Source organism: Oryzias melastigma, linkage group LG4 (assembly GCF_002922805.2).
Source record: "Oryzias melastigma strain HK-1 linkage group LG4, ASM292280v2, whole genome shotgun sequence".
NCBI classification, from domain to species: Eukaryota; Metazoa; Chordata; class Actinopteri; order Beloniformes; family Adrianichthyidae; genus Oryzias; species Oryzias melastigma.
The window spans coordinates 18,418,130-18,434,346 of record NC_050515.1 but is presented as its reverse complement, the minus strand read 5'-3'; the positions used below and the strand labels follow the sequence as shown (position 1 = coordinate 18,434,346).

The 16,217-nt window shown below is 39.1% G+C and overlaps 2 protein-coding genes across 5 annotated transcripts in view; one reads left to right on the top strand and one right to left on the bottom strand.

The window, feature by feature from the left end:
- fnbp1l (formin binding protein 1-like) overlaps window positions 1–2,866 on the top strand; it is a 41,680-nt gene extending 38,814 nt beyond the window's left edge. The window contains exon 16 of the mRNA XM_024278381.2: window positions 25–2,866. Within this exon, the coding sequence (XP_024134149.1) occupies window positions 25–32 (8 nt within the window). The 3' untranslated portion in view covers window positions 33–2,866. The remainder of the gene's footprint in view (window positions 1–24) is intronic.
- Window positions 2,867–2,906: 40 nt separating this feature from the next.
- The window catches only part of LOC112150252 (BCAR3 adaptor protein, NSP family member), a 47,932-nt gene continuing 34,621 nt past the window's right edge, over window positions 2,907–16,217 (bottom strand). For 3 of the 4 annotated variants that reach the window (XM_024278377.2, XM_024278378.2, XM_024278379.2), the window contains 13 exons: window positions 11,982–12,110; window positions 11,184–11,309; window positions 9,773–9,889; window positions 9,451–9,674; window positions 8,378–8,478; window positions 7,593–7,721; window positions 6,604–6,765; window positions 5,444–5,994; window positions 5,129–5,244; window positions 4,859–5,030; window positions 4,652–4,763; window positions 3,760–3,963; window positions 2,907–3,688 (listed from right to left, as the gene is read on the bottom strand). In XM_024278377.2, coding sequence (XP_024134145.2) covers window positions 3,510–3,688; window positions 3,760–3,963; window positions 4,652–4,763; window positions 4,859–5,030; window positions 5,129–5,244; window positions 5,444–5,994; window positions 6,604–6,765; window positions 7,593–7,721; window positions 8,378–8,478; window positions 9,451–9,674; window positions 9,773–9,889; window positions 11,184–11,309; window positions 11,982–12,110 — 2,322 coding nt within the window. In that variant the 3' untranslated portion in view covers window positions 2,907–3,509. Of the gene's footprint in view, window positions 3,689–3,759; window positions 3,964–4,651; window positions 4,764–4,858; window positions 5,031–5,128; window positions 5,245–5,443; window positions 5,995–6,603; window positions 6,766–7,592; window positions 7,722–8,377; window positions 8,479–9,450; window positions 9,675–9,772; window positions 9,890–11,183; window positions 11,310–11,981; window positions 12,111–13,017; window positions 13,456–16,217 lie in introns of those variants that run through there. The other variant, XM_036211585.1, reaches the window with a different exon arrangement.

Genomic DNA, 16,217 nt, shown 5'->3' with positions numbered 1-16,217 from the left:
TCTCTCTTCTCTATGTGACTGCAGGTTCCTGAGGGCTGCAGAGTGGCCAGGCGATTTGATTGGCTGGTGGAGGGCTCACGCTGATTGCTGATTTTTGGTGGTGGGGCTGACTGTGCATTAGAGAAAGGGGGAGAAGAGGGAGGGGGGGCATCTGCATGTTTGCATGCTCATATCCATTATCAGGGTAGAAGCAGGTAGAAGACATAATCCCAAAGTCGAAAACAGCGCAATAATGTCTTTTACATCCATAAATATTTGCACTTGAAAGGTTTTTTTTTTGCAGCATTCTGACTGGGAGGTGACATCTGCTGCAGATTTTTATAGTTGAACGGGATGCATCTCCCAAATCTTGCAGAAATCACTTCAATTAGCTCAGGTAGGTCAGGATTCGGCAAGTCAATCCAGTTTTTAAGTAAAATAAGATGTGGAGAGAATTTAGAAAGATCTGCAGTTCATAAACTCCATAAATCTGATCAACATAATGAGGTTAAAAGGTCTTCAGTTTTGACTGGTGCTGCTTGTAATCATTAAGATTTGAATTGCCTGTGGGCAAAGCATTACTGCAGTTTTATCCTGATTATTGCGTCCTGGATTTTATTAACTGTTGCTAATCTTTGCCATTGTTGAAACCTTTTAGCTTTAGGCTAAATCACAGTTGGAGGCTCATAATTTGTGCAGAGGTGAGAGGATGAATGAATATTCATTTAATCTTTATGAAGAGGATTTGCTCTTCTTGAGCTTCTGATTCCACATCTCTGTAATTAAAATAAATCCCGTAAGACTACCAGCAAAGCCTCTCCTGCAGATTTTAATGCCTTCGTGTTCTTTTTAAGTACCTAGCTTCAAGTTGTCACCTCCCAGTCTTTAATTCGGCTGTGTTTGCTCTCTTATAAGCGTCAGCAGAAACACAGATGTACAGTCAGGGAGTTGTGCGCTTTTGTTTTTTTAGTCACTAACATTGTCAGTGCTGCTCGCTTCAGCTCACTCCTCTCATCTGTGCTCTGTTGGTGATGTCTGCCTGCCTGAGCCACTCTGCTCCTCATGCCTGCCCCCAACCTTCATCCAGCCGCATGTTTATAACATCCTCCCATTAGGATTCAGTCGCGCTTGTGAAGCCGTGATTTGTTTAACTCCATTTTTGTCATTTTTTTCCTCCCTCTCACCAAGCATGATTTATTTTTAAGTAACAAGTGTCAGAATGGATGAAACAGAAAGCAGGACTTTCAGATGAATAGAGGACCCTTTTTTCCCCTCGTCTTCCTCTCTTTTGTTTTTTCTCTTGGGATACATTACCACCAGTTGAACAGCAGAGGGCGGTCTTCACCAAAGCCCTGCTCAGTGGGGAGCTCCAGACTTTGCCTTAAACCACTGTAACCGTGGAGACTTTTTGAAGAAAAGACTACATCTCCCATCATCCACCAGGGCTCTCACCACCCCCTCAGCTGCAGTTCCACTAACTCTCTTTTTTATTCTGTTTGTGAATGTGATGACGGACACAAATGAAATGTAAATATGAACATCTGTCGTGTCTTGCTGAATGTGTTTCTATGGTGATTGTCTTTAGGTTTGTTTGAACTGAACCGATGCACTTTGTCCTGATGTACTACAGCATTTGAACATGATTAAAGAGTGAACGGATGAGTCTGCACTGACTGTAGAGAAGTTCTCCTTTTTTAGTAACCACTAAGCAAAAGAAAAGATGGTTTTATACTTTTTTTTGTAACTTTCCCTTCTTTTTTATAGATTCTCTAAACTGTAATGTTTCTCTTAATCGTTTTTTAACTACTAATTATTTGATAAAGTACACATTAAGACTGCTTTAGATCAAGAGTAAAGCAGAAGATTCCTGAAAGCCAGAAGGTGGCTGAGCTTTAATTAAAAATAGAAAAAAGCTGTGAAATGTGCAGAACAATGCTGTAGATTTTACTTGAATCTGTCTTTCCTCCTCGTGTCACTGTTTCCATCTGTGACCGTTTAGCAATCAATACTGGAGGAATGGTTGAACATTGAAATAATCCACCTTTCAGGTCTTTTTGCTTTGAAATCAATCTGCTTCCCTGTTGCCTTTTTGTTAAAATAAATGAAAGCAGATAGTAAATGGCCTTTTAACCCCTGCTTTTTCAGTCTCTGGGATCCAAATTGGTGCAAAAATCGAAACATTTTCTAATACCTAACCATTTGTTATTCATTAAAATTAGATTTCTAGTGTCATATTTTAGAAATATAGCTTAAGTCGTATTGCAGTCTTTTTTATGCAGTCAAAAAAGCATAACGTTGAATAGTTAATGCAATATTTCTTGTAAACAGTTTCTTTTCAGCTGCTCTGTTTACAGAAAAGGTCATCCAAACTGAAGTGATGTGAATAGAAATCAAGTGCGCTCAAAGGATTCAGTCTAGAAGGTGATGAGCTTTTGTCATTTGGCATTGATGGTGGCCTCCTGGAAGGGTCAGTTTTGGGCGTACTGTCTCCTAAGTGAAAGCTGCTCGTTGGAATGTGTTTCATTTGTGGTGCAACAGTTGTAAAAAAACGATCTAAACCTTTTCTATAAACCAGTGGTATGTAGCATACATGTGTATGTCCCGACCAGCTCAGTAAATGTACAAAAATGCAAAATCATAAATCAACCTGTGTACTGAAAGCCACTGTGAGCCGAGGCGTTTTCCCTGCCAACTCTTCCATGAAATCTCCATTTGAAACATTCATTTATTTTAGTTTCCGAATGAGCAGGATGTCTAATATAGATCTGATGGCAGTTCTCTCCATGTTGTCGTGCACATCTTTTTTGCTTTGAATGTTGGACACTTTGTGGATTTTTATTTTTTCCTTGCAAAATATTGTTCTAATAAAATAAGAAGCAATAAAAAACTGTGGGGTGGTTTCTTTTAGATGAAAGAAAACAGTTCACTACAGTAACAAGGACTTCATTTATTGCATCTGATCACATAATTTTAACAATATAGACAATAATATTCATCAACAAATTTGTTTATTTTCTACAAGAAATGTACAGTCTATGAACATGCTTAGAAATATATATACAGCTTTACGTTGACGGCATATTTTAGTGATTTTTGCACAGATGGTTTGATTTGGATTCTTATTTTTGGCTGATTTAAAGAAAACAGATGATCTTTTGAGGTTTTTTTTTGTTATCAGTCACTAACCTTAGAAAACACACGTTACTGTTATGTTCATTGCACAATGTGTTAAATAAAGGTGAAAAATGGTGTCCCTTTTCAGATCCTGTCAACTGCTCTGCCCTCGTTTAAAGGACACACAGTGAAAGTTTTGTGAACAAATATGTGACATTGTGCTACAATATAAATAAAGTTAATTCAGCAGCAAAGCGTGAGACTCACATTAAACTGAAACTGAACAGGAAGAGGCTTTGGCTCATTTCTGGACTTTTGCAGACCTTAAAGGACCAGGATGGGATGTCAGATGTGCCATGATGGAATGTTGACTTTACTGGTGAAAATGTTGTGGGGGGAAATGTGTTCGTATTTGTTCAGATTAAAGGTTGTGTTATAGGTGGGGGCTCCAGTTTCCGTGACAACGCGGTGAGGATGAGATTGAACTTGTTGTATCGATCTGACTGGTTGACCGTGGCTCCACGGCTCCCCCACAGCAGCCGCAGCTGAAAGTCCGTCTTAAACACTTCAAGTAAGCCTTCATCAAGCTCAAAACCTATAAGAAAAAAAAATCAAAATAAATAAATAAAATAAACGTTTTAAATTTCTCTCTTTTTTTTTTTTTACCTTTTAAAATCTTCTGTGCGTTGGACGTGTAGCTTTGTGCATTCTCAGCTACAATTCGTGCGGCCTCCAGGTGCCGCAGCATGATGTCACAGCCCTCATCGCTGGTTTCCCAAAACTCCGCCCCCTCAGGTGTGATCAGGGGACGCTCCATTAAGGTGAGTAGAGGCAAAAGCATTGGCAAGCAGAGTGCTTTGGAACTGGGGGCTGTAGAAGAGACGAAAACAAGATTTGAATCAAAAAATTTAAAAATAAAAAATGTAAAAAAATAAATAAATGTGTTAAAGTAGGAAAATATTTACTCAGGAAACCCAATGTGTCTTTTATTTATTTATTGGGTCTGATTTATTGATGTATTTTTATAACATTATACATGATAAAACTTAAATATTCTGTTTAACAAATACATATTTTTTGTTTAATTCTATTTTTATAAGATGCTCGAATAAATAATGAGCTAAAAATCTTTTAATAAATTGTTTTAACAGTTGGTGCACTTATAAATAATTTTCTTTTTTGATTCTTTTTAATTTTTTTTTTCTTGTACTTTTGAACTTGTTTTATTTAGAATGCAATATTGCACAAATAAACAAAATAGAAAAAAGTAAGCCCTACTTTGGTTTAATTTAATTTTTAATTAAGTCATTAAGTTATATCGTTTTTTTTCCCCTCTTGAGTTAAAGTTTGTTTTTCCGGTTGTTAGTGAATGCATCATGTTATTTGTCATTGCAAAGCTTGAATAAAATGCAGTTTTTTAGGGTTTTTTTCTGAAGAGCCATGACAACAAAGCACTCCCTGAATGTGGGATTAAAACCAACTTTTAGGAGCTGAAAGGATGGAAGTGTAACTGATTTAAATCTAATCTCTTTTAGAATGGGGGAGTTTCTGCTGTTACCTGTGCCTTCATACAAGCATTTGTAGAAAGGTTTGAGGATTTTCTCATAGCTAATGGCTGCTTGGGTGAAGTTCCTGCGCAGAGTCGTCCAGGTTTCCTCCAAACGGCTGATCTGGAAGATCAACAATCCACAACTTTTGTCAAACTCAAGATTTAAGTTAATACGATTACAAGGTGATTATTTCCTTGTTTCTGTATTTTTGTCACCTGCTGGAAGTCCAGAGCTTTCATCATGGCTGTGAAAGCAAACAGGTCTCCCACCTCGTCCTTCAGCTCCTGAGCAACCAGAATGATGCGGTTTAAGGTGGACGCCCGCTCTTCCACGCTGCCAGTGCATCCCAGAATATCCACGGCGACCCCGATCGCCATGGTGTGATGCCTGGAAGAGTCAAAGTGGATTTGTTTTGCAACAGCGTTCATGCATCAACAGCGTCCGCGCGCACGCATGTGTGATGACGCTGCGGAAAAGCTGTTTACCTTTCCATGAGGTCCAGCCTCAGCTGACGTCCGTGCGGCAGCGTCACCAGTTCCAGACCTGAGGACACGCCCATCTGACCTTTGATCTCTGCCGTCACTCCGAGGATTCTGGCTACCTGGAGGTAGAATGACAGTCGCATGAAGAGATGGATACTTTTCAGACACAATTCAATGGGAATTAACAATATTTCAGCATTTCATAGTCACTTGAAAGTCCAGTTTATTTATTAACTAAAAATGTTTATTAAAGCTTCAAAAATGAAATGATTACGTTTTAGAGGTTTCTGCAAATAGACTGGTTTCAGATGTTTGTACCTGGCAGTCGGCCATCAGCAGGTGTCTGGCTATACTCCGGTGATCGTGGCTGAGCACCAGCTCCTTGGCTTTCTTCAGAACAACCATCTCCAGCGGTTTGTTCTCAGGAGGAAGAAGCCTGGATTCAAAATCCGTCGGCCTGAACATTGACTCGGTTTCTTCCACCGGCCTCCAAGACCCGCTTCTTCCTTTTCCTCTCTTTGGTAAATCCCTTTCTCGGTCCTCCTCTTCCTCGCTCGAGTGCTCTGAGGGTGCGATGTCAGGATGGTGGGAGCTGCCTCCTCCCTCTTCTTTCTCCTCGTGGTCCTCACCTCTCGATCTGTCTCCTTCCCTCTTCAGCCTCTCCACGTAGCTGCTGACTGAAGGAGGATGTTCAGGGTTGAGGTCTGTGGTGGAGTTCTGAAAGTTCGATTGGCCGTCCGAGCTGCAGGGCAGGATCGGTTGCAGGTGCTCCGCTCGCCCCGTCGACTCCTGTCCCACAGGCTGGATGCTTTCGGGAAGCGTCCGCTGGAGCTTACGGGGCTTTGGCGGGGGAACGGGAGGGCCTGGAGCTGTGGAGCAACAACCCCACCCAACTTTGATCATTTGTTCATGTAAAAATCAACTAAAACAAATGCTTGAACTTAATTTAGATAAAATAGTGCAGAAAAATCCTTTTTAGTTTAATTAAAGCTGCATAAATGTATGCAGGGATAGTTTGCGACCCGCTGTTGCTGTGGTAAAGAGCTGAAGCTGTAAGGTGTTTCATTGCTAAGTGGATTCTCAGCTGCCAGGCCAGAAGAGGAATCTCCACAAAGCTTGGTCAGCATGCGATACCCAGAAACGGGCTGGGAGGAACCAGCAGGGCCACTGGAGGGGGGCTCGAGCTGTTACATAACCAAGAACACCATTTCCAGCTGGCTTTCATTACAGCCAACTATGTCAAGAGAGGGTAGAAGGGTTTGTGTTAAGGGGCATTTGCTATTTTTTAGAGCAATCTATAACGAGTTGAATGTAAAAAAGCAGCAGCTAGTTTCCCTACTATGTTTTCAGACGATATTGTCGTTTACAATCCACCATATTTCCAAATCAAAAGCATAAACTGGTAAAATTATTAGGTTTTATAATATTCTCTTTTTAAAATTAACTTTTTTTTTGTCAGAGAAATAAAGAGCAGTTACCTGCACTGGAGGAGGAAGCAGCAAGAGGGGATGGAGCCCGGTTGGGGGAGGAGGCAGGGGACCGCGGGGGCTGGACCGAGGGGGCGTGAGGCAGGAGCAGTTTGCTCGGTTTGGGTGGCGGTTTAGGACACAGCTGACTGTCAGAACCCCGGATTGCCTGACCTGCAGGTGCAAAAAAAACACATTTTTTTTTTTTTTACCCCTCCAATATTCTGCTGTTTCAAAGAACTTCCCACAACCTTTTCCATCTGATCAAGCGTAAACAGAAATTGAATTTTCCTCGAGCATCCAAGTGACAGCAGGAGCAAATATTAAGAAAGCTTAAACCGTCTTAGGAGGGACAGCGACTGATTTATTTTTAAAGCTCCACAGCAGCCATTATTTGTCCCTGGTGAGCCTAACAGCTTTATTTTTAGCCTCATAATCAAGCTGAATTGCTCTTTTGTCTCAGTTCTTTAAACCACAAACTGGTGCAGTAAATCCAGAGACTGGAACAAAGCAGCTTTATTTGATTCTTCTTATTCCTGCAGGTGATTTGGTGTAGAGCTAAAAGCAGGACAGTAGATTGTGCAATTCCTTATTCAAAAATTTATAATTACATTTTTAAAATCTGTTTTTTAATTTATTTTTTTACTTAGTATTTTTTGTTTGTCTGCAGACATTTCTTGACAGTTTAAGGTAGAAACTTTCAAATTCTGATGCAAACTGAAAACACATGAAATATATATGCAAATACTGCAACATTTCTGACCTTTCTAGGACTGAAAATAATTGCAAAAAGAAAAACCAAAACTCACAGCAAAGCTGTTGCATTTGACTTCATGACAATAATTAAACCATAAATTACACATCTGTCTCCCTATTTTCTGCATGGATGATGTTTATGACCCTCTCAAAGGTGTTATAATCGTAGAGTTGGCGGCATAATAGCTAAGTAATAACCCTTTGGTGTCTTAAACTTTATTTAAATCATCCAAATGTCTGTTTACCTGCTTGATGCTCTGCTAATCTCCGTGGCACACACGGGCTGAGCGCCGGCTCACTGCCGGTTCGAAATACCGGAGACTTGGGGCTGGCCAGGAGCGAGTCAGGGGACTGCTGAGACTGAGGTTTAGAACCTGGAGGAGAGCGGACAGGAAAATATAAAGTTACACAACAGGAGTGCTATAGTGTTATAGTGTCTCATTTCAAAAATAGGATTTTTTTCTTAAAGTTACATATATGTTTAATCCAGTAGACCACAATAAACATTGAGGCAATTATATGATTTGTGTTAAAAAATACACAGCATGATCTCCACCTCACTGGACACATGGTTAGCCCAAATGTTCTACATATTGTTTATCAAACATTTATATTCCAAACATATATTATCCCTTCCTGTATGATATTTTAAATCATCATATACACTGTTTTATGGTGAGGTTTCTTCAGCATAGAAAAATAGTGGGTTATTAATCGGATTGAATTTCAAGTAGATTTACTTGCAATTACACCAACTGACCACTAAATTAAACACAATGGACATTGGCAGCAGAGAGCACTCTAGTTTTTGATGTACATTTCAGTCCTCTGTAGTGACCGCTTTGCAACAGAGGGTTTAAAAAGAGAGAGGAAGTAAGCAACTGATTAAATAGAGACTTTTCCATTTTTGTTCTCACAAAGGAATGCAAAAATCTACTTTGATTTTAAATCCAACCAACAGGAAGCAGATTGTTAATAATCTGGTGAAAAGATTCAGAAAAGTATTCAAGGAGGTTTAGCTTTGATTTACCAAGGGGTAGAAAGCTGTCTGACTGGTGCGCCTTGAGTGGGCGTCGGCGGTCCTGGACCTGATTGAGACTTGCTGGTTGGCTGCCGCAGCGATCCTTCAACCTGGACGACAGAAAGAAAAGGAAAACTTTGAAAAATAGAATAAATACATAGATATGTTTCTTTCTCTCTCTCATCCTCTATAAATTGTCCCATTCCGATCATCTTTTGATCTATTTTAAAAGTGTTTCCAGTGGTCTTTTAATTATCTTTTTTTTCCCCAAAATTGAAAAAAAACGGAATTGTTTTCTAAGGCATAGTTTCTGCAGAGCGGCAGTAGTTCATTAGAACTTTGCCTTTGAGTTGTGGACAACCCTGCCCTTACTTCCCGACATCCATCTGTTTACACTCTCTCACAACTAGCTAACAGATCGTTCAACCTAACATTAGCAACAAAAATGGCGAGCAATATTGGGACTACAAAGTTTTAAACCATCAGATGAGGAAAATGAATACATGCATGGATCTATTAGTCTACAAGTAGATGCATCAGAATGGAGCAGAGCAGGGAGTTTGTAGCTTGCTGTAGTAGCTTCCACATTCCAACATTTTTTGTCTACTCCTGAATCACGAGGATTTGAATAAAGAAACACAATTTTAAGCTTCATTTTCTTCCATGATGAGAAAAATGAAAGTTAGAAACATGATTTTCATCAGAGTGGGTCTTTAACCCCTAAATACCATGACGTTAGACAAACTACTGCTGTTCCTTTCACAAAAGTAAGAGTGTGTAACTCCCCCCTCATGTTCAGATTTCAGCCCGTGTAAACAGCTGGAGGCTGTGAGTGAAAGCTGCAGAGTGGGAGTGCATGTTCATGTGCCGGACAAACACAAACAAAGCAAATGAATGAAGAAAGGCAGACATCCATTATTCAACTGCAACAGACACATTCTGTGGTCGCGGGGCCTCAATGTTGTAATCATATCTCTCTCTAAAAACACGTTAAATGAGGGAAGGCAAACACGCTTTGTTTAAGTGACTTTGTGGAATTTGTTGGTTTGTGTCATTTTGTGTGTTTGTGCGAAGCCGCAAACCTGAGGTGGCTGCTGCGGCTCAAGCCGTTGTCTGGGCAGTGTGAGCCGTCGTGCACGGCGTGCCCGATTCCGTTGGTGATGTTGAGGCTCAGACGTTTCTGGCATGGTTTCTCCTGGGCCACAAGCCCCGCCTCCCGCTGGTTACCCGACAGGGCGTACTTTTCTTCCAAATAGCGCAGAGGAAGCGACCTGTTGATGGGCTGGAAGATGATAGCTCCCACAACCTAAATTAACACAAGTTAAGATAATTCTTTAAAGTGCTTCACAGCAGAAACAATAAGTAAATAAAAGAGTAAACATTAAAAACCAAAAACAAACCAACCTGTGACACGGGTTTTCTATTTCCAACATAGAATCTAATCAGAGAAGGGACGCTGTCAAATCCATCTTTGTCCAGTCGATACTCAACTTTAGAATAAGCTTCATTTAGCATCACTACCTGAAAAAATAGGTAAAAAAAAGGTCATTTTTTATGTGTTTTAGACAACATATAAGGCATTTCATTTTTAGTAAACAAAATACGAACAGTCTTGTCATTTACCCTAAGAGATAGTTAATTTAGGTTTATCTTAATTCAGCAAATATAACTTCAGGGTTGCCAGGTTTTCTCAATTTTAATGCCTTTTTTCTCTTATTTTTTAATTATATATATATATATATATATTTCCATTCAATTTAAATACCTTTTTTTGATATTTTAGAGTCCAGATATTTTAATTTTGATGTTGAGCTTCAGCTCTTTTTGTGTTTACTATGTTGTCACCTTTTTCTCTCTACCTGTATCCCTGAATATTTCATCTATTCCTGTATTTCCATCACTTTTCGCTCAGCCTCTTATTGAACCCTTTTTTTTCTTTACATTTGTTCATCATGTAGTTTGTTTGATTAAAGTGTTTTATAGTTGTGATACAACTGCTTCTTGGAGAATGTTCTATACCCCTGATGTCATAAATACTCAGACTGTGATAGGCTAACTGCAGCCGAGCACAGCAGTTTTAGTTGTCTTTTTCTAGAAATTGTCAAGCTTTCAAGCAACCAATTCCAATGAAAAATCTATCTGCGTATATGCACGTTTCGGGCTTATCACTCACGTTCACGCATCTCTACGTGAGTTTTAAGTCCACGTTGGGCTCTATGTATGAAGTGAAGTGAATAAGCGTTGAAAGTTAAACCAGTTGAACTTGCGATATTTGGATAGCATCCTTTTAAATCCATGGAGGTGCCAACCGTTTCTAAAATTAATCATCGAGGAGAAATTAATGATTGTGTCAGGTTTATAAATTCTCAACAGACATCAGAGGGTGCTTTTGAACAAAGCTCCATATGATCATAAATGAAAGATGTAATAATAATAATAAAAAAAAAAACTTTAGTTTAGTAGGACAAAACTCCTTAATTTGTTTATAAATAAACAATAAAAGGACTTTCCATAAGAATACTTCATTCACTTGCGCTGTGTGTTTACTGGCAACACGTTCCAAATAACCAACTTAATAAAAGGAGCTTCTTTAAAATGGAGCAGATTGACGGAATTTACTTCACTGAACTGCGGGATTTCCTGCATTTTATAGTAATTTAGCAAAATTTGGGATAAAATCCCCCAAAACTCAAAAGTTTACTTCATTTCTCAGAAGGTTTGATGGTAAAAGAAAAGCTTAAATATCACAAAAACACGAACATGTTTTTTCTTTCTTTACGAGCTCATGTGAGAGTTGACATTTGCCCTTCTGTACCTTCTTGTTGACTTTAAAGTGCTGAGGAGCGTTTCTCCATTGGCAGGTCAGAACATAATTTCCAGGGCTGGACAGCGAATCGCGGACCAAAAAGTCTCCATCGCGCTGCACAAGGTTTTCTGCAACCTGAAACCAGACGTAAAATCACACATGGACAAAACACAAGCACGTAAAAACACATCCTTCTAAATGTTAATAATAGTGTGTTGCTACATTTTTATGGGCTCAGAGCTGCAGGGTCTGTTATGATGACCTAAGGTGTTTATAATAAGAACCCAAGCAGGTCCAAAAAAATTATAGAGCATTTTTTTGTGGCGAACTCAAACTAAATTTTTATTTTTCCTTGCTTTAAATTGCAGATATTGACTTTGTTTTCTTGAGTCGTCAATACCACAAAGTTGACTTGTTTTTATTTGAAGGTGATTCTAAACTTGGACTTCAGCCTTGTAAGATTTACTGTTTACCTTCAACACACAACCCTTCATACACGAGTCGGGACTTTAATTAAGTAAGTGTTTGTTTAGTGCATAACGGTAGTTTAGAGCAGCCAGAGGAAGCAGCTTATTAAGAACGATTACATCTTAGTGCTGGCTTTCAGGGCCAAAACACAATCTGCCTCTCTCAGCCGCACAAAACTTGTATGCATTACACAGAAAAAGAACTTTCTATAGCCCGACCCAAGTCCACAGCTCTCTTGTCCCTGCAATCACTGGGACTCTAAGAATAGACGATCTGGTTGCACCAGTTTTTAATCCGACTTTCTCAAGGAGAGGCGTGTGACTCAGATTTCCGTGCTACCTGTCTGGGAATCGCGCCGTGGTACCACGCGTGACTCCTCGGCTCCTCGCAGTTCATCTTCAGCTCCTGCTCGAGCTCCCTGCGAAGTTTCTCCGAGGAGCAGTCCAGGATGAACTGATCTCGAGAGAACTGCAACAAAAAAATGGAAAAGCAAATATTACTGCAAGATCTAATTAAAAAAATAAAAAATAATGCTTTTTAAACTGCAGTTCAATAGTTCCCAATACATATTTGACGTATTTTTTTAACCAGGATTTCAAGATTCCTCTTCATTTCATTCATAATATTCTACAAATAATGCTTCAGAAAAATAAATTTAAAGCTGCAAAACATTCTTAAATTTCAAAAAGCTCAGGAATAACACAAGAAAGAAAAGTAGAAGCACAGTGGTGGGAGTATCACAGTTAGACAACCCTCCCTGCAAGTAATATATCTCACAGTGTAATGTCTCCATGAGTATTAAAGTAGAAAATAAAGGAATTTATACAAAGATTAGAGCTGATTCGCCCACTGACATGTTTTGAAACAGTACAGGAAGAAAACATTCGGTTTTCTTGCTGATGTGATAAAAAATTGCAGCTGATATTGAATAATCTTCATTAAGCCGAAGGGAAGTTATGGTTTAAATATGTTACTGAAACATAAAAATAATGGATTAAAATGTGTATTTATTTTAATTTTTCCCTTTTTGTGTTTTAAATTAGGTTGTTTTTTTCCAAGGATATCTGCCCCTATGATAATAGTAATGCCTAACTAGGATCAAGTGTCATCTTAACTAGTACTATTTTTGCTAATAGTAGCAAAGCTGTTTGCACAATCACAATAAAAGAAACAAAATCATGTTTACAAAATCTTATTACAACATTGAAAATCTGTTTTTGGTTAAAATGTTGTCAAAGTACTATCAATATTTTCACCTAATTATATAGGTCACATCTAAAGTAGTACTTTAAATTGACTCAACCAGAAATCTTTTACAGCTCAGACAAAGATTAAAAGTTTAACAGGGAGTTTTAAATCCCCAAAACTTGCTTACATGGCAGCTGCTAGGTCTCTCCATCTTGATCTCTTTCTCCCTTCTTCAAACAAACTTCACAGCCGACAACAAAGTTCCCGTGCTCTCCATTTGTTATCTCCGGTATCCAGCGGCCGACTTGTTAAACGCACACAAGCCGTCATCTCTCGGTGCTAATCAGACAATGTGCCCTCTCGGTCTGTCTGATTTTGCCCTTCATCGCTTGCTTTGTGTCACGTGATGTGATGACACTGACTGGAAACCGTCCACCTGCCCTAACCTGCCTCCATACACACGCCTGCCTGTCATACACACAAATAAACACAATGGAATGACGCAAACCTTCCCTTCAACCTGTTGCAGAGTGCTACAGCTTCCAGCAAACGAAAAGTGACATTATTCTTACTTTCACGTGTTCTGAAGAATGCCTAATTGAAAGAGATTTTTCGATCTTAAAATCTTCCTGAGGAGTAATTCCAGCAGCAAGAGAATCCATTTACCCCTGGAGTTGACCTTTTATCTACTTTACATGTTTATTTGCACTGACTTTCTGCCAAAAAAAAAGAGGCTTATCAATGATCTGCTACAAGACGGCGCTTCTCCACAGCCCTCAGGCTTTCCTGCCCTGCATGTTTAACTCGTTTCCCTGCTTTAACACACCCTATGAAATGACTGCACCATTATTCTGCACAGATCAGAAAGACATGATGAGCTGAATCGGATGAGCAACAACGTGGATTCAACTTGCAACAAACATGCACTCAAAGATTTTGCACAACAGAAGTTGTTTATATAAATATACATATATATAAATCTGGCTCTTCAAGTTTTGGACAGAAGAAGCTACAAGTACAAAATAAAACAGTCAGAATTTGTTTTAGAATACTGTTTTAGTGTCCAATGTTTGTCAAACCAAACATAATAAAAATATGTGGAAAAAAGTTTATAAAAATGTTAAATTAAATTTCAGTAACAGTTAGTTGCTAGTGTGCTGCGAGGTGTTAGAAGTTGGGGAAATTATGGTACACTGAGGTTCTGTCCTTTATTAATAGTCACTCCTTCAATTCTTCAACATTAATTTTTTATTTATGCCTCTGTTTGGTGCAGTGTGATTCATGTGTTGTCCCTCTTTAGCGACAGATCGTCTGTGCTCCTGTTCTTGGCAGTGGACTTCGCCTCTGGCTTCTATCGCGCCCCCAGCTGTCCCCCAGCTTCATCTAGATGAAGCCCGTCTATTATACTATTCAATCATGTAGTTGTAGAGTTAGATAATTTAATTCTTCTTTACGAGTCCTGGTACATTGCCTGTTAGTCCTGGCTAAGAATCCCTCCTTCACGTGGACATCCCTGAAATATATTTATATATATTTTGACCAGCATAATTTTTTTTTAAGGAGTCCTAAAAATATGTATATATATATCTTTACCAGGAAGGAGGGTCTAAGCGTAGGGATACCCAGTTTAGCTTAGTCTGTTTAGTTTAGTTTAGCAACCAACTTTTGTTTATTTTTTATGACTGATTTTATGTTTTTGTCCAATAACTGTATGGTGATAATGGGCTATATGAATAAAAGTGAACTGAATTGAATTAAAGACCCTTTGTGGAGCCTTTGTTGTACCTCATGCACCTATGTCACCCCCCTGAATCACTATGGTTAGGTATTAACAAAGATGGAACCAGGGTTGCAGCTCATATTTGTCAATACTGGCTTTTTCTGTGACTAAGTCGAGTTCAGTTCACAACTTAGGTTAGATAAAAATACATTTAAAAAAGCAACGATATATATATTTTAAACTATTACAATCAATTCAGTCCAAATTTTGGATTGTAACACCACAGAAATTCTTCAGAACATCTGAAAGTAAACATTTTTTGTTTTGTTTCCTTCTACCTCACTAGCTGATATTTCTCTGTCCTCTGTATCCAAACTTGACAGAAAATCAATAAATCCCCCAGCTTTATCAGAGAAAACAAAACAGCACATGCTCAGCCGCACGTGCTCAGTCCACAGCATGAGATGTGACTGCTTTTCACTTCTTCTGTTCCGCTGCTTTTTTCATACTAATTTTCTGTTTGAGCTAAACTTAGTCATAACTTGTTTTTTTTTCTGTCTTGAGTGTTTCAGATTCCTACAAAGTGTCATTGAATCAGATTTAAACCTTTTGTAGCGTACAGAGACAGCATGTGTACAGGAATGACCTGTAGTGTTCATTTTTTTCCAGAGTAGACTAAATGAGTTGGGAAGCAGAGCAAATAGAAGGTTGCAGCGCCTGTATTTTCTTTAGTTTTGTTTTCTATTTCATTAGTTCTTTCTGACTTGAGATGCTGAACTCCAACACCTGAGCAACATGCTTTTCCTGTTGCACTGAAAGAAGACAGCTCTTCCTGGAATTCAAATGCTTTGTTGTGAAGCTCTGACATTTTCCTTACATCTGTCATTTTAAAATTTGTTACAGTTTCTTCTCACAGACAGACACAGACAGGTTCTGAACGGGGATGCATGGTGGAAATGAGGCAAAGTCACCTTGTATGTATGGAAGGATGAGTATAGGAGAGTTGATGAGCCATGTAGTGGACGAGGACAGGACATTGTGCCTTTCAAATGTCCTCATTCAGTCTCCTTCACTTCTCAACAGGCACCTTTTACACATCTCCTGACTGGTCCATGAAGACTGACACTGATCCTCAATTCACCTGATTGGCTGAACCTGATCAGAATACTGAAAAGTTCTTGCTGGGAAGAGATGAGACACTCTTTAAAGCCGTCATCGAGCCGTGGTGAGAAATCATTTAAAGCAAGAGCAGCAGCGATTACCGTTGCTGCCTTGCTACTACCTTTGTGATCTCTACTGTGACGAATCTCACATATTGACTGTATATTAAATTGGACTGAGAGAGCGTGATGTCACCCAAAAAGAAATGGCTTATTTCTAGATCTGACAAAATTAGTCCATTTGGTTGCCATTCTTTTGTGAAATGGACACTAGCACGCTGGAGTCAGATATCATCAGTGTACATCATCGTTTCTATGGCAACCACTCCCACCAATCTGGAGTGAGCTTGTCGGACGTTCACAGCCTTAACGCTTCAAATCTGTTGATCAAACATCTCAAACGTTGGACATGGGGCTAGCAGACACTGCATGCTTTTACTGCGGCATCTGATTGTAACTTAAAGAACTTGGAATAAAGAGAGAAAAAAAAATGAAAAATTTGGATGA